Here is an 18,454-nt window from a genome sequence, read left to right on the forward strand (position 1 = left end):
ACTAGGGTGAGTGTTGCTATGGTACTCAGCAAGCCAAGGAGAAACAGAACACATGCCGGTGTTGGGTAGCACGACGAGAGCGGGACACAGCTAGAGCAGTGACTTAAAGGGTGGACCCTGGACCAGCAGCGTCAGCATTACCTGGAAACTTACTAGACATACAAATTATCAGGCCACCGCCCAGACCTACAGAATCGAACACTGCCAGTGGGGCTCCCCAGTTTGTCCTCCATGTTTGAGAACCACTGGGCTACAGTAGTACTTTTCAGCCATTAGTGTCGATGGAATCACCTGGGGGATCTGGTCAACTGCAGCTTTAGTCTGGAAGAGGGTCAGAGATTCTATAATTCAAACGAGCTGCCAGGTGATACTGATGCTGCTGGATGGAGGATCATACTTTGAGTAGCAAGAGGCTAGGGATAAAAAAATGAAAGAGGCATGCAGTTACCAGGAATCACTCTGGTCCTGGCAGTGGTGGTTATGATGTAAGGTTTAGGCTAAGCTGAAAGCTGTGTCATCAGATTTGACATCTGGGCTCAGTGTAGGAGTGAGGTTTGTGAGCACTGGTGGAGGCTGGTATCCTAAGTTATAATCAACATAACTTGGAGATCAGGAGCTGCATCTCAAGATCTGGAAAAACTAAATCTATCCAATATAGCCATTGTAATCAGCATATCATTGCTGATATGAGGGGAAAAAACTTGCTGCCGTATGCTCTGTCATTTAAGTAATCATTCTATTAAGGCTGAAAAGGACTCACTGCAAGATGACTTGTTTCCTGGAAGAGGCAGTTTCTGGAGATACTATGAATTCTTATAAAATGAGGGAGGAGCCCTCATAAGTTTTAATGACCTCTTTTGCTATTTAACAATATTTCTATAATCCAAATGTGAGTATGCATTGCCTTGTTTAAATCCTTCAGCAGCTCCTCGCTGAAGGAAACTGTCCAGAGTTCTTTACCTGGTTCATAAGGCCCTTGCTGATGTGGCCTTATTTACCTCTTCAGCCTCATTTCTTACCAAGCCATCTCCAGTGTCTACCCCATATTCCTTTCAAGCCTAGCAACACTGAACTACTTTTGGTTCTTCACATAGGCTGGGCTTTCCTTTGCCTCTGGCTGACCCTTTGCCCATATTATTGCCTTGGCCGGGAATCTATTTCTCTCTTTTAAATCTTGTTGTCTCTTCATTAACTCTCTGGGTCTCACCTGAGGGGCCACCTCCTCTAGGAAGCTTTTGCTGATCCTCATATTTGGAATCTCTCTGTAGCAGCTGGTGTTTGCCTGTTCACTTATTTGAATCTCCCACTGAAGAGGTATATTTCACTGTTATTGTAATATCCCCATAGCAGTTACTCGAAAAACACTTGGGGAATAAAATCAATAAATGAAAATTACTGTAGTAAGTGACAGCAGAGCTATTGTTAACAAAAATTTAAAAGTTACCTAAGAATTTTTTAATTTGAACTTGGTTTAGGGACAGTCATTCCAGTATGAGTGAAATCTGCTACTATATTAAATTCCACTTCTGGAAGTAGAAAACTAGGTGGTTTGAACTAGCTATCCCCCTGAGAACAACTAGAAAAGCTGGAAAAAATATTAAAAACATTTGTTTACAGACATATGAGCACTCCCAATAAAGTAAGAAATTGAGAAGCCAAGAGCTAGGAGAAGAGGGAAACTCAGAGTGTTAAGTCTGGCATTTGAGACTGTATGTCTGTAAATTCCACAATCAGCAGCAGGGAAGCAAAAAAGCTGTGTGGCACTTCCGACAAACTTACAGGGCTACAGGAACAAAACTGGAGTTCAGGGCCCACTGAAGAGGGAAGGGTCCTAGTATACCCTTCAGGCGGGGGTTGGAACCTCAGATATTTATTACCTAGAAGTAAGGTTGAATCATAGCTAAGCCCTCAAAGAAATTGAAGTTCATTTTGAATTATCTCTACCCTGATCTAGGATTGGTGATGCCCCTAGCCTAGACACCTGCCAAAAACCAGCACAAATCCTCTCTGGATGAGAGAATATCACCTAGAGTTTCAACTTGTATCCACACTTTCTCAAACGCAGGCATGTGAGAAGATAAAACAAAGAACCCCTAAAACCAAGGAAAACAATAGATAATAGAAATAGATCCACAAGGTATCCACAAATAGCTAGGCTTAATTTGTTTAGAGAATTAAACAGTAATTTACAACACATGCTTTTCAAACATAGTAGAGAATTAACACTTATTTCACTATTTTAAATAGTTCTATATTATAGAAAAATTATACAGTGTGTTAAAACTAGGACTGTTAGCAGGAGCTCTGTCTCCTGACTGAAATATACACATCTAAAGAATTTCTTTTTTACTCTGAGGCAGTACAAAACTGCTACATGAGGAAAGCTACTTGAAAAGAGGCAAATGTCAGACAGAAGTGGTCTTAGAAGCAAAACTCAGCATCTAGAAAAGACTTATTTACATGTACCAGAGCCTCTTAATTTCTTTAACCAAATTTTATTTCTTTTGACCTGGGCTACACTCTAATTCTTGTGTAAATTCTTGAAATTTTCCTGTACATTTTTTTTTCTTGCTAGGTTTGGTCCTCTGGGCACTGATCAAACAAAATTTACTTGGTCTTTGTATCTTGAAAATACATGCCTCTGTCTTTATAATTTTGACTCTGATATCAAACTGCAAGTCAGCCAAACAAACTTAACTCAAAAGGAACATTACTCAGCTGCTGAGATGTTATCACTAAACAAAAGGTCAACGATGCCTTTATAAACTACTTATAAACTGCAGACAGGGAAGGGGAATCAACAGTATCACCCTGGAAAATACTGCCATAAAACATATTGCACATCATCTGTAAATGTGTCTAATGGACCATTAGCCATATATTATACTGTCACATAATGGTGCACACACACATATATATATATATTCAAAAATATAAACATGCACAAACATAAAATATATAATTGTATAATATATAATAATGTATAATAAAATACATTATTTTTCCCTTCTCTACATACCCAACTTCCATGTTATGCAACTTAATCTATGTATTATTAAAATATTCTAATTCAGACGGATAGCTGCATAAATGACTTTGAAGTAAAGTTGTTGACTAAATCTACATAAAAATAAAGTATTAATGAAAGAAGTTTGTGATAAAGCTAAATTACTTAAGCCACTAATATTTGTGGAAACAAACTCCATTTTCTTATGGTTGCAAAATGGAAACATGTTCTGACATCCTGCTAAATCATAAATAACAAAAATCTGAGTGAGCTGAATTTTGAGTCCAAGTGATCTTGTTTTAATTTAGATTCAGATATGTTTGTCCAATTGTCTTCTAGAAACCACCACCTGGATGCCCCACAGGCATCTAAAACTTAACATATCCAAAATCAAGCTCAGCATTTCTCACTCTAATCTTATCCACCCCGATCTGCTCTCCATCCTGTGTTCTCTACCTAAGTACCAAACACCGTAATGCTTCTAGTCACCAAGACTAAAGCTGGAAACCATTCTGCTGAATGTGGTAGTGATAAGAACACAGGCTCTAAAATCAGACTGCTAGTGTTTAAATCTAGCTTATGCCACTTGTCAGCCCTGAGCTGGGGCAAGCTATTTAACCTCACCAACACTTGGGTTTGTCATCTGTAAACCTATGAATTATTAAACAGAGTACTGAGGTAAGAACAGTTTTTACACTATCACTGATGTCCAATTGATTTGAAGGTCTATTGGTTCTACACCTCAGTGTTTCTCTTGTCTGGGCTCTTCTCCACATTTCTGATGCCTAGAAAATTGTATAGCACACTTACACAATGCCAGTGACAAACCAATTTTTACATGTTCAGGCTCCTTCTTATAATTACGCAGGAAAACTTCCTTCCTTAGAAAAGGCGTATCTTGTTTTAGCAGTACATTGGTTACAGTTTGAAATAAATCCTGACATTAATTTGGGGTGACACAACAAAGCTCAAGAAGTCTTTCTTTAAAGATTTAGAATTACAATTACTATGTACAATTACCATCTGCGATAGTAAAATATTATAATAAACAGTTTGTAAACTAGGAATATTCAGAGCTCTAATCTAGCGTAACTCATAACCATCATGAAATACACGTATGTATGACAAAGCTTACATTTAATATAGGTTGCATAATCTGAGACAAATATAAAATAATGCTTTAAGATTCCAAACCGAAAGTTTGAGGTAGTTATGATGATTACCTTTTTGTTTTGTTAATGCCATGTGATCTGTCTTTTGTGATCTTTGATTCTGTCTTAGATATGGGGGTAGTGATAGCCTTTTCAAATTCCAACTGAAAATCAAACGTCAGAGGTATCACTGAAATCTTTTTCCTTACTTGACCCTGAAGGTTGTTTTTCTGCAGCAAAGCCAAAATATAACACAGCAGAAAAATGAGCACTTTTCATTTAGGGAAAATCCTGTATAAGAAAGGCAAAATTAATCTCACTTTATATACACCCCCCCCACACACACACACAATTTCTGTCGCAGGCAATAATGGACAGAAAATTGGAAGCCTTGTGTACCAACTCTTCTCCTATTGCCAACTAAATGTTGGCAGTTGCCATCTACCTCTACAAGGATTAAATCATGAGCCTCTGCAGCTGCTGACTTTCAACACACCTGGAAAGGAGTTCAGGGTGGAGATCAGGAATGAGGCACTTTGTGCTCTGGGAAAAACTGGCAGAACAGGAATTCAGATAGTTAGATATTTTCAGGAGATTTTAAGAGTTCAAATTCTTGCATCTCCCCATATCTAGAAAAGCACTAAAATCATTAACATGACATCTGCTCCTCATGACTAGCAGCAAGCCTCTGCCAAAATGTGTGCTTGACTGCACGTACCCCCTTTCGCTAAAATCATATATAATACTGACTTCCCCCTCTACCTTTTTGGAGCAGTTCCTCAGAGCTGTCTGAGATGCTGTCCCCTGGACTATAGTCCTCATTTTGCCCCAGATAAAATTTAACTCACAACTCTCACGTTGTGCATTTTTTCTCAGTCAACGCTGTCTATGAAATGAGGGTGTTAGACTAGATGATCATGAAGGCTCCCTCCAAATTCTAAAGTTCAGAATTGAAGAATGACCTATATATTTAGCAAGTTTAGCAATATTGATATGGAGAGCTATTGGAACCATAGCAGGCAGGTCTCTCCAACCTGCTTCTCTTCTTGAACTCACACCCACAGTAGAGCACACAGACATTCATCCGGCATGAGCCTGAAATGGAGTTAAGAAAGCAATCAAAAGAGGACTGAAGAGGAACAAAGGTGTAGATAAAGTGTGAGTTATGGAGCCAAACAATCAGAAAACCAGACAACATATATGAAAACAACTACAATCAGGCATTAGGAAGCAGGCAGAGCAGGACCACAATCCCTGGAAAAAGAGACACAAATAAGGTAAACCCTACAGTAGCCTAAGGTTGTTCTTGGAGGCAGTTTCCAGACTGAGGCACAGGAGGAGGAACTCAACCCAAACCTGGTGTCTCTGACCTTGTTGAGTTTGAGAGACAGAGAGTACACCAACAATAGCAATCACAGCTTTGGGCATTCACCCCAGAGAAATGAAAGCTTACGTTCACACAAAAACCTGTACACAAATATTCATAGCAGCTTTACTTCATCCTATGTTTTTTAGCAGCTTTATTTTTAAAAGCAAAATACTGCAAACAACCCAAATGTCCTTCAGTGGGTGAGCAGTTGGAACTGTACATCCATATAATGAAATACCACCAGCAGTAAAATGTATACATTATTTATCATAAAAAAGCTATTGATTCATACAAAAACTTAGATGGACCTCAAGGGCATTACACTTAGTGAAAAAGTCAATCTCAGAACTGTACACACTGAACGATTCCATTTATATAACATTCTCAGAATTATAAAATTATGGATATGGAGAACAGATTAGTCATTGCTGGGGATGGAGACAGGGAACTGGGGGGATGGATACAAATACAAAGAAGTAACAAGAGGGAGTACTTTTTAGGGTGGAAGTGTGCTGTGTCTTGACTGTGGTGGTTTACACAAATCTATAATGGGATAAAACTGCACAAAGCTACAGACACAAATAAATATAGGTTAAAAAATGATGGTAACTGAGTGAAGTCTGCAGTATAGTTAACAGTAATATACCAGTGTCAACGTTGGATGTGACTCAGACTGGCTTTGCTCTTGAACAACAACTATGTAAGATGCCACCATTGGGGTTAACTAGGTGAAAGGTACATGGAACTCTTCGTAATTTCTGCAACTTCCTGTGAGTCTATAATTATTTCAAAATAAAGTTGTTAAAAAAATTAAAAATTACCAAAAATTAAAAATTACCAAAGTGAGTTTTACATTGTATCTCATTTTCTCAATAAAACAAGAAATAGAGATAATCCACCTTTGTGAATGTATGTATGTGCATGTGTATTTATGTCATGGATATTTGCAAGAAAGGGTAAATGTATGTATATGTACATATATTAATATTTGAATACCTTTGTAAGAGTACAAAAGATGTGGATGGATAAACATCAACCACTAAAATTTGTTCGCCTCAGTGGAAAGGATTAGAGGGAAGAGGCCAAAGGGTACTAATATTTCTTTATGCAACTTTTCTTATGTATAATTTTCTTTATACATATCTATATGTTGTTTAACTTGTTTCCAAATGTATTTTTTAACTTTATAACTTAAAATATAAGAAAAGTTTTTTTAAGTGATTATATATAATTTTTAAAAAATCTCTAGGTGGGGAGGGTATAGCTCAGTGGTAGAGCACATGCTCAGCATGCGTGAGGTCCTGGGTTCAGTCCCTAGTACCTCCATTGAAAAAGTAAATAAATAAATAAATAAATAAACCTAATTACCTCCCCTCTGCAAAAAAAATTTTTTAATTAAAAAAAAAAAGAATCTCTAGGGAATTTTCTATTAGTAAACTATGCACAGTAACACAAAATGAGAAATCCATGGAAATACTTTTACAAAGGAAGCCTCCAGTAAAGATTAAGAATTATTATTACTAATCGTATCTTAAAATTTTATGTAAAGGGTAATTTCATGAGAAATTTAATAGATTTTATCTCTAATTATATTTTCTATAGTACATTACAATTCATTTTAAACAAAAAGTAAAAAAGCAATAAACTTTGGGGTGTCCAAGTCTAACAGGTTTGCTTTAGTTAAGTCATCCCTGATTTTCTATTTCAACATTTTGATAGCTATAACAGGATCAATTTATACCATTTTTCAATATTTCTCTATTTTCTGAATGAAAGGACATAATTATGAAAAATTAAAGAGAAAACAAATTATTACTCAAACATCAGCGTTTCATTTTGAGGTTCACAAATATGTTCATTCATGTAAGAGTTCCTCTCTTGTGTCTTCCTTGATTTCTCAAACTCCACTGCTCCTTATATATGCCTCATTACCCACATTGTTATATTATTTTATTTATTTCTGTAACTAAATTAAACTGCTCATCTATGTTAGAAAATCTGGTGCTTCAGAACTGTATTCTTTATTAATATTTTACATTGAAAATACACCTCACCTTTTAAAGTTTATTTTCTATGAACTTTATTTCTAATTTGGCTAGCTATACCAAATACTTTCTTCCTTTTAATGAACCAATGAAATCGGTTTTTATGTTTAACCTATTAGTAAGAACTACAGGAGTAGTCTTATTTACTATTTGACTGCTTTGGATTTTTTTTTTAAGCAGGCTAGATACATCATAACCTAATATAGTAGCTAGCTAGACATTACCTTGTATATTTAACTAATTCTTTATAGTATCCACTTACATAAACGACTCTTTCAACTAATATAATTATTTGCTTTTTACAAATTAGTTTATGGCTCCATACGAATGTATCATTAAATAAAAAGTAAAAATAATCATTCACATTTGAAATAATAACTTTTTAATGAAAGATTGAATTTTAGTTCATATTTTACAAACCTTTGCTCTTATGGCCAAGAATGCCTTTGCTTGCTCATCCAGAATATCTAACTTCTCTAAGATTTTTTCTGCCATTGTCAGTCAGTAAATTCCTATTTTAAAAGGAGGGAAAAAAAGAAGAAATTTTCAAAACAATTAAGATTTAAACATGTAATTGATTATTTAGGCAGAAGTTAAGAGACCCACTTTTGACATACTGTTTTAGGTAAAGAAAATAACTGTATAGATCGTGGAATAAATCACAGAATTGTAGGCACTCAAGTTGTTTCGGTAAGTGCTCATATGATCAGAATTCTTAGATGCACATGGGCCCCAGGAATTTTTAAATGTGTGATAAAGAAGAGTTGAAGAAAGTTCAAGATCACCATAATGAGAACCAGACGTGACTCATACCTGAAGCAAGGGCATGTAGCTTGATTTATATCTGTTTTCTTTTTGTTGTGATTTAATTTTAATGGAAGTTAATAAGAAGAGCTCATGTTTATAGAATTAATTACATTCAAATTAAATTGGTCAACGATCCAAGTCTGTTAATAAAGCGCTTAGAAGGCAATCAGTCAAGCTGGTTCTGTTTTATAATAGTTCATATTTTCCAGTTAATTAATTTGCTAAAAATTTCATCTGGGGTCAGATGGTCCATATTAGGTTTGGGGACCTAAATGTTAGCCATCAGAATCTGTGCTAATTTATTTCCATTTTCAGATGAGAAAATTAAGAGCCACAAAGAAACTTACAATGCAATACAAATAGCTAGGGAGAGAGTGGAGGCAAGGATCAGGAATATTAATCCAAAGCTCCCTCTGTTTTATTTATTTTTAAAATTTGAGTAGATATTTATGCATTCAACATATTTTCGCTCAGTGAGTTGAATGGACTCCAGCGGCATTTAAATGTAAAAGTTCACAGAAAGTATTGAATTCATTAACATTTCTAATGAAACACTAAGGTTCTTTCTAGCTCAAAAATTTGCATGCAATGTCTCCCATAATGTATGGTATTCAATCAATCTCACACAGAGGCAATAATGCATGAAAAGACAGGAGTTAAGGATCCTATGCTAAAAGCTCGTATTATTTTGTAATTGATTCTTTTAGCTCTATTTCCTACTTTCTTCCTTCACCATTTATTGCCCTGGGTGTGAATCCTTGGTGCTCTGATAGTGTCTTCCCTTCCCAGCATGCCCTCTGCCATTTTGCTACAACCAAATCCTCTGCTTCCATCCCCTGATGGAGTCCAACGTGACAAAGGACTTCTGTGGGCCCCGGGGCTGCAGGCAGAGAGCCTGCCCTTTTATGAACCACATAACCTCGGGTTGCAGGCTGGAAAGGCAAGATGTAGGACAAGGGTGTTAGTGCAGTGTGAATGCCTTAGACTCTCTGGGTCTCCTACAGGAGTGGAGGGGATGGATTTTGGAAGAGAATCAAGATTACCTGGACACTATTTCAGATCCGGGAATCACCCCTCTTATATACCCTAAAAACAACTAAAGAAATTTTAGTTTCTGTGTCTCCCTTAGACATAATATGACTTCAAGTTTTGGGAAGGATCCTGTATTTCTCACCAAAATTTCTTTTACTGGGGACAAAGATTCCCATTTCTAAATAAGCAACAGAGATGTAAATAGCTAAAGGACCCAGTGCACTGAAGTGAATTTCCCAGTTTGCGGAAGGTGTACGTTACATGACGGAACCGAGATGTGCTGCTTGCTGTGAGAGGGGTGAAAAGCAGGCCTTTTAAAAGGGTAAGACATGCTATGCCTTTTATTTTAGAGTCCCTCACCTTCAACATCACAGCAGACATTTTAAGCTGTACCACATCGTCCCATTTTTATACACACACACACACAAACACACACAGAGCTATAATTTGAAATAATTCTTATGTTTTTGATTTAAAAATATTTTGCTATGAGTAAGTTATTTGGCTATGATAATGATTTCTGGCAAATCAATGCTCACATCATGAGTTTTTTGAAGTGAAGAATGCAAAATTTGACACAATGAAATAGAATGTTATTAGTTTTAGTTTTGCAGTTTTATTTTCATATTTTAGAACCATATTCAAATTTCAGTTTGCAAATATTTTTATAGGTCTTTGGCAATGTGCCAATGGTTCCTAATGAATGAAGGGCTCTGGGAGAAAGCGGAGGTGACAAAGCACTACAGATTAACTTGTGTGCTTTCATCATTATATTAAGGGTACCAAGGACCTGGCTTGTGTCTCTTCAGGTAAATGTTGAAAGCAAAGGGACATCAGGTCTAATATGATGATGCATCCCGATTGCTTTGCATAAATGAAAACTAACCTTTTAATGCAAAATGCATCAAGACTGCATTAAACGTTCCTCAAAGTGACCTTCCGTGTTTCAAATCTTTCCTGATTCAATCTTTTACATTTTCATGTCTATTTTAAACCAGCATACTGGTTTCATATTTCTACTTCTATGGGCATAAATTCTACTTCATTGTTCTATTTCTATGAGCATATATTTTCATTGGATGATAAACATTTCATTTGGCCTCTAGCTACTAACTCTATTACATGAAAGACACTGTGCTGGGTATTCTATCAAATTTATTAAGGAAGCTGGCACTTGACAGATATTTTTCCTGTGACTCCCATCTTCTTAGGCAAGGCAAATAGTCTCTGCTAGTTCACTAAGAACTTCTTCAACTTCCACTTCTCGTACCAAAGTATTATCTGCATCCATTCCCATCTCATCAGTATTTTAATTTTAATAGAAGTGTTGCCTCTCCCATCCAAAGAATTAGCTTTGGATGGGAGAGGCATATACTACCATATACTACCTCTGGCCTCCTAAAAGATTACTTTCATTTTTACCCCCTCTTTCCTTTATCTTTTATCTCTTTTCTTTACCAATTTCCTCTCCTTACCATGCTCAAGTCTCTTCTATTTAAAAAAAAAAGAAAAAGAAAAAATGTTCTGAACTTATTAGCCATTATTCCTTCTTATCTTCCCTTTATTGCCAAATCTCTTAGGACAGTTGTCTAGACTTAGAGTTTCTAATGCCTTATAGCCCTTTTCCTTCTCAGTCTACCATCATTTGACTTCCTCTTAAACTAGTCTTCTAAATCTGCTCTCATAGGTCACCAGGGTCACCATGTTATAAATTAGTGGGCACTTTTCTGCTCTTATTTACCTTATTCGAACATTTAAAACTTTTGTTAATGCTGACCACTCCTTTCTATGGCTCTCCCCTCTCTTGGTTTCTATGACATTAGTCACATCTTCTTATCTTCTCTGAAGATTCCTTGACAGTGTCTTCAACTTGCTCTTCTTCCTCAGATCACTTCCTAAATATTAGTGTTCCTAAATGCACAGCTGTCTTTCTTACTATTCCGTATATTCTTCCAGGATGTGCTCCCAAGCCCATGGCTTCATCTGCCACCATCTATTTCCAAACAAAATCTCTCTTCTGAGTTCCAAACCTATATGCTTGGCTCTATCCCAGTTTCCCACAGGTAGCCTAAATGGAGGTCTAAAAGTAAACCCATTCTTCTGCTCCGTTAGCCAAAAATCTCTTCCAAACTTTATCATCACGCAGGCATCTCTTTACTATCACACAGGTTATTTTATAGGCATCCACCTCATCTACCTAGAATTTGTAGTGGTTCTCAGTTGTGGTTACGCTGCAGAATGAACTCAAAAACTTCCAAGAAATACAGATTCCCAGTTGCCACCCCAGACCTGCTAAGTCAGGATTTACAGAGGTAGAGACCAGAGATCTATTTTTTAAATTCTCATGTTCCCCATATCAAGATTTGATCTCCACTCCCCTGGAAAACTCCCTCTTAGCCGCTCCCTAAATGTACAACAATCACTTGCTCTTCCCTATGCTATACCATACAAATCTTTTTAGTTTTTCTCGTCTTATCCATTCACATTGCTGTTGCCTCAGTTTAAGATTCCATAACCTGTTGCCTGGGTTACTGTAATAGTTTCAAAATATTTTGCTCCATTCTATTCATTTTATTCTTCACATTTGTCTGAATTTTTTTTTTAAGGAAAATACAATCACATGCCAGCCTGATCACAGCTTCAACCTTTCCCTGCAGCTTTCAGGACAAAGGTCAAGCACCCTGATTTATCATGCAAGGTTCACGGTTTGCCCCCCTCCCCCCGACTAAGTCTTTAACCTTACCTGCCTCTTCCTCATGTAAACTTGATATCTAGTCCTAACGAACAACTCGTAGTTCTTGAATGTGTTGTATTTTCCTTTACTTTCCCTGTATTTCTAAGTCCTATTCATCCCTCAAGACTCAATACAGATAACACCTCTGCTGGGAAGCTTTCCCTGATACACTGTGATTTAGATGTCCAGTGTCTGTGTTCACATGATAGCGTGCGTATACCCCATCCTAGTACTTATCACTCTCTATTAAAGCGTTTGATATACTCATTTTATTCGCCTTCTATACTGTTTCTTGAAGGCAGGAACCATGTATAATTCATCTTTTCATCCCTAATACCTAACAACCTGAATGAATTAATTAACCATCAGCCATAGAGTAAATGGAAAACTGTAAATGCTATGCTAGCTTTTAGCCTGCATTTACACTCATGAGTATGCACAAATCTGACAGAGTCCTGTTAAGGTTCTTCTAGAACAAGCCATAGCATTAAAAGGCACTGCTCTCTCTCCCACCTTCAAACTTGGAAAAGCAGCATAATATATTGGTTAAGAACATGGACTCTGAAGTCAGAGTGCCTGAGTTTGACTCTTTGGCTCTGCTACTTACCAGCTGTGCAATTGTGGGCTAGCTGCCTAACCTCTCTGTGTTGTCCTATCTGTAAAACAGAAATAACAAAAGTACCTACTTCATAGGGTTGTTACGAGGTTTAGCTGAGTTTGAATGTAAGTGATGTGTAAATGATTGATAAATAAAAGTAGTAAATATAAGTAATGATACACTTACCAGTTAGGGATAAAATGCATGAGATTACCTATAAATGCTGCAAAATGTATGCTCCCCATCTGGATATCATTTTGTTTGTCTCCGCCACACCTGCCACCATGCAATCGCCAATGGTATCCATATGTCTGATGGTCTGCTGGCTTCCTCACAGTATATTTCTTCAATTATACCTACACTAAATGCTTAGAACTTGGGAAACAATGAGAATTTATTCAGGAAGTCAGTATCTTCTATTTTAATCCAGCAATTCAGTATCTTCTGTACTATGTCATCTGATTATCTTGTTTCCTTTCCTTCTCTAATTTTTGCATAGTTTTACTTTTCAATTTTCTATGAAATTCTTATTCTGAGTTCAGCGAACAGAAACTAAAACACATTGTCCCATAAAGCACAAGTGTAGGCCTTGAATATATAATCATTGTTTGGGGAGACTACCTTGATAAGCATTACTATGTTGCCGTACTGGAGACGCATCAAAACCCAAAATCGTTTGTGCTCAAGTAAATAGAGCTAATCATCTCCCTTTCCACTGATACATTAACTACGGGTGAAAGAGATGGTCTCACCTGTTAAATGTGTATACACATGCCTGAAGCATTCTTATATGTACTTACAGTTGCTGGGAAATGCTCCTTTCTGAAATACGGAGCTCTTATGTGGTCACAGAAGCCTAACTCATAGAATCTTGGGGTTAAAGTGGGTCAGTAGTCTTTCACATAATTCCACGAACAGTGAGGCAACAGTGATCCCAATTGGACAAGATCTTACTGATCCTTTTGTTTATTTTCATTGCCACTGTCTTCCTTCTTACCTTCAGGCGTTCATTTTCCCTCCCCTCAGTTACTACACTCTAATTGCCCTAATTTGCGTGACTTTCACCTTTCTCTTTATCCCCCAAATATTGGTCCTTCAAAATGCCATCAGAGCTGTCTTCCTTAACCAGGACACTGATCAGGTCCAGCTCCAGCCCACAAATCCCGGCTTGCTCTCCACTGCCTGCAGAATAACATGCAAACTCTTCAGACATAAGACAGTTCAAGAAAAGACAGTCCAGGACCTGGCTTAGCCCACCTTTCCAGTTAATCTCCCACCATGTCCCACCTTCTTCTGCCATACTCTACTTCTGCTAGTCCCTGGACAATCCTGCCCCTTTCCCAGCTTTGTCCTTCACTCCTGCTTGCCTTTCCACTTGGAATGTTCTCACCTTATGTCTTCCAGTGAAAAACCTATTCTTTATCAAATCCTAATGCAAAGGCAACCTCTTTTGTGAGACTTTTCTTGACAATCTCTCATTCTTTGTCCTGGTGACAGTCTCATTTTCTTTCGTGCTCCTATTACACTTTGTCCTTCACTATAGAACTTGGCACAGTGTGCTACAAAGATTTACTGTTTGACAGATCTCTTCCTCACTATATTACAATCTCATTTAAATTAAGAATTGGGGGGAGGGTATAGCTCAAGTGGTAGAGTGTATGCTTAGCATGCATGAAGTTCTGAGTTCAATCCCCAGTACCTCCTCTAAATATAAAGAAATAAATAAACCTAATTACCCCTTCCTCCAAAATAAAACAAAATAAAATAAAAAAGTAAGAATTGGTTTACCCACCTTTGAATCTCAGGACCAGGCAAAGGATTTTACACCAAACTGGGACCTGAAAATTATAATTTGGAGATGTTCCTGAATAAAACATTTTAGGGGGAGTAATTCCAGTTTATCTGTAATGGATGATGTTAATTCATGATAATTTACTGGGGGTGAAATATGAAGTTGAATGAATTAGAAGATGTGGTTCTTACCAAATCTAAACTAACTTGTAAAATTACTTTCACAGGAAACTTGGATTTATGTTCTTTATTACTGACTCAGTAATGACAGTTTTTTTTTTTTTTTTTTTTTTTTTTTTTTTAAAGGAACACAATGAACAGAGAACTTGCCAACTAGGGCAGAGTAAAATTCCCAATCACTCTCTCAGTAAATCATCCACAGGCCTCACTGCAAAGATTTGGCTACATCAACAAGCAAATTCAAGGCTGCAGGGCCAACATTAAAAGCACATCCAGAGACTGAATCATTACTAAAAATGACAATATCAAACTAAAAAGTTACTTTTAAGAGCATTAATTCATTTTAACAGTGAGCACTTTGGGGACTGAAAAAAATCCAAAAACCAACCAAACAAAAAACCCAGTGTTGCCAACGTAGTAGGCTCTCCTAAGAAGACGTCATCAGCAAGAGGCAAATGCCTCCTGCTAGAGGGAGAACTCAGGAAAACTCCAAGTGGCTCTAAACTCACAAACGAAAGAGCAGGACTGAACAATTATCTAGAAAATGGAGGCTCAAATCAAAATTTACTTCCATTATCTGGCTTTATCAATTCAAATGTTTACTTCTCGAAGGCAAGGCCTCTGTCCTATACTTGTACCTGATATAGCCTACTAAACACTGCACTGAGCACATCGTAGGCACTCACTGTCAAATGAGTACTTCTGACTTAATAATGAGATAATTGGCTGAATTTCTCCATCTCATATTCCAAGTACAGACACAAGGAATTCCCCTTTTTTTTTTAAAATTAAAATGTTGATAAATGGCTCATACTATAGGCTGAATTATGTCCCCCACCCACTTGTGTGTTGAAACCCTATTCCCCCAGTACCTCTGGATGTGGCTGTATTTGGAGGGAGGGCCTTTATTTTAAAGAGATGATTAAGTTAAAATGCAGTCATTAGAGTGGGCCTTGATCCATGTGTCTGGTGTTATGTAGGAAGAAGAGATTAGGACACAGACAATATGCACAGAGGAAAGACCATGCAAGGACACAGGGAGAAGGCCGCCCTCTGTAAGCCAAGGTGAGAGACCACCTTGATCTTGAACTTATGAAATAAGACACTTTAATCTTAAACTTCTAGCCTCCAGAATTGTGAGAAATAAATTTCTGTTGATTAAGTCACACTGAGGTATCGTGTCATGGCAGCCCCAGCAAACTAATAGAGCCTACAAATCATGAGAACTAGCTTAAAAACTCATTATTAGAACATTTAATTATTAAACCTGGTCTATGTGCATAAGTCCACACCATATATTTTATTGTCCCCTTTTTGTTATAAGAGAGCAGGGGAGAAAATTGACTCCTCATTTTGTAACTTTACTAAAATTTGCCGGTCACCAACTTGAGATTAGATGGTAAGCTTCTAAAGAAAAATATCAATGATATTTAAAAAGTATGATGTATAGGCTCTGGGGAGTATTATTGTGAGCAACCAATCAGATAGCGATTGGAAGAATCCACTGTAAATTCAAAATCGCAAAACGAGTATCACAGGAGTGATAAACTCCAACCAGCCTTGTCCCAGGTCTGTTGCGTTTTTTCCTCAAGTTTGTCTTTGTTTTAAATTTATTTTATTTATTTTATTTGGGGGGGGGCGGTAATTAGGTTCATTTATTTACTTAATGGAGGTACTTGGGAATTGAATCCAGAACCTAGTGCATTTTTTTCCGCAAGTTCGAAGCATGGATCTTGCAGCCTGGAGCCGGCTCGCACCTCGTTCCCAGCCCTCCAGCTCACCTTCCCCCCAGGGAGCCTCCAACCCAGGGGCACAGGGGCGCGTGGGAAACAGGAAGCCTTGCTCACTCTATGCCTATGGCCCTTTAACGGGACGCCAAAATTGTCAAAATTAAGGAAGCTCCTCAATAGCAAGTATAGAAGAGGCAAAGTTTTTTCAGGGAACCTGGGAGAGGCCCGGAGCCCCGCCTCCCACCTGCGTCCCACGCTCACCTAAGAAGCCGTGGCTGGAGCAACCCTGCAGCCCCGCGTCACAGTGACGCCTCTCCTCGTTCTCTCTATCCCCGCTTAGATCCCGCTGGAGAAAGTTCCATGGGCCGGGGACGAAACGGTTCTAAAGATTAATAAAACCATGCATTTCTTATTTCTCCTCCCATCTCCATACAAACTTTAGTTTCCAATCTTTCAGCGCCTCTCCCTTCCCAAACCACATCCACTTCTTTCTTTTCTCCTCTGGCTCTGTAGCTATTTTCCGCCCTTTTTAGCCCCGTGGCAACGCGTCCTGTATCCATAGAAACAGTTTCCCGAGCTCTCCCTGCTTTGAAAAGGTTATGAGGACAGTGTACTCTCTCCTCCGAGGGGTTTCACCCACATACTTGCCACTAAAAGCCAAGAGACTCACCAAACTCTTATAACTATAAAGACTATTAGTGGGAGGAAAGAGAGGTTAAGGAGAGAAGAGAGGCAAGTAAAAAGAACTGGGGAGTAGTGACTTGCTTCTCTTTATTTCCTTCCTTTTATACTTTTCTGGAAACGCAGAATTTCAAAAAGGAGCTTGAAACTTCCTCCATGCAGTTTGCAGCTCTGAATGGAAGTTGACAACCTATTTTTGAATACCTGATGAAAGATTGCTTTCATGATTTATGATATTAAAAAAAAACACTCATTCTTATTCTTAAGGCCAAGAAATGGCCCATGTTATTGGTAAGATCATCTTTGTATTTTATAAGTTGTATAGCAGGTTTGGACACACACACACACACACACAAATACACACCCTACATCATTTAAATACACCACAGAATCATAATCTAAAAATGACTGACTTGAAAACATTCTTGATTTGGCGAATAGTGGTAGAGCATTTCTACAACAATGATTAAATTTGTAGTCAAGAGTTATGTCAGTAAGCATTTCAGGAATGTACCTTAACTGATGCAAATCAAAATAAAAACAAAAGCTTTAAAACCAGCATTGATCATCATGACACAAGTCCATGCTAGTGGCAATGACATTACTTAACCAAAAAAAAAAGTGGTTGGAGCTATGTAGTAATAAAAATGCAGCTAGAAATTGTTATTCATAGTCAATGCATGAAAACATTGGAATCAATTTAAATATAAGAAATACAATAAAAAAGATAGTTTAATTCTATTATATTTTTCAAACCATATCCATTCAAATACAGTGATTTGTATGGAACTGGCAACTAGAATCTACCTAGTTGATAGTGGAGATTTGTTTAATATTACTATAATGCCTTTAGTGTGTAAGTTTGCACAAAAATGAAATTAGCTTAAGTAAAGAATTGAGTTCAGAAATGTTAACCACTCACCAATTTTTAGTCAATAAAATTTATAAAGCATGAATCTTATATAAAATTCTTAGAATATTATCTTAGTTAATATTTATGGCACACAAGCTACGTGCCAGATACTAGACTAGAAATTTTTGGTAACATCTCTCATTTCATCCTTCATCTTTCATTAATCCTTAATCTTTAATTAGTATGTATGGGAAAGGTATCTTTAATTTCAGAAATGATCAAACTCAAAGAAATTATGTGATTTGCCTAATATTATACAATTAGTAAGCATTAATATAACAAAGTATTTTCTCTTTAATAAAAAACATTCGGTAAAATGTACATCAAAACCAATTTAAATGGATTCCTTCCTAACTACCTTAATCGCTCTCAGTTAAATTTGACAGGTATTTACTGAATGAGTTCATGAACCTATT

At 37.2% G+C, this 18,454-nt stretch overlaps 1 protein-coding gene across 3 annotated transcripts in view; it reads right to left on the reverse strand.

Moving 5' to 3' along the window:
* Nucleotides 1–18,454, reverse strand: part of C13H1orf141 (chromosome 13 C1orf141 homolog) — a 159,039-nt gene that overhangs the window by 29,184 nt on the left and 111,401 nt on the right. The window contains exons 5-8 of one of the 3 annotated variants that reach the window (XM_032494545.1): nt 16,706–16,826; nt 12,753–14,581; nt 7,993–8,084; nt 4,231–4,388 (exon numbers count right to left, since the gene is read on the reverse strand). In XM_032494545.1, the coding sequence (XP_032350436.1) occupies nt 4,231–4,388; nt 7,993–8,067 (233 nt within the window). In that variant the 5' untranslated portion in view covers nt 8,068–8,084; nt 12,753–14,581; nt 16,706–16,826. The remainder of the gene's footprint in view (nt 1–4,230; nt 4,389–7,992; nt 8,085–12,752; nt 14,582–16,705; nt 16,827–18,454) is intronic. The other 2 variants (XM_032494544.1, XM_032494543.1) reach the window with 2 other exon arrangements.

This window comes from Camelus ferus, chromosome 13 (genome assembly GCF_009834535.1).
Source record: "Camelus ferus isolate YT-003-E chromosome 13, BCGSAC_Cfer_1.0, whole genome shotgun sequence".
Lineage (NCBI taxonomy): Eukaryota > Metazoa > Chordata > Mammalia > Artiodactyla > Camelidae > Camelus > Camelus ferus.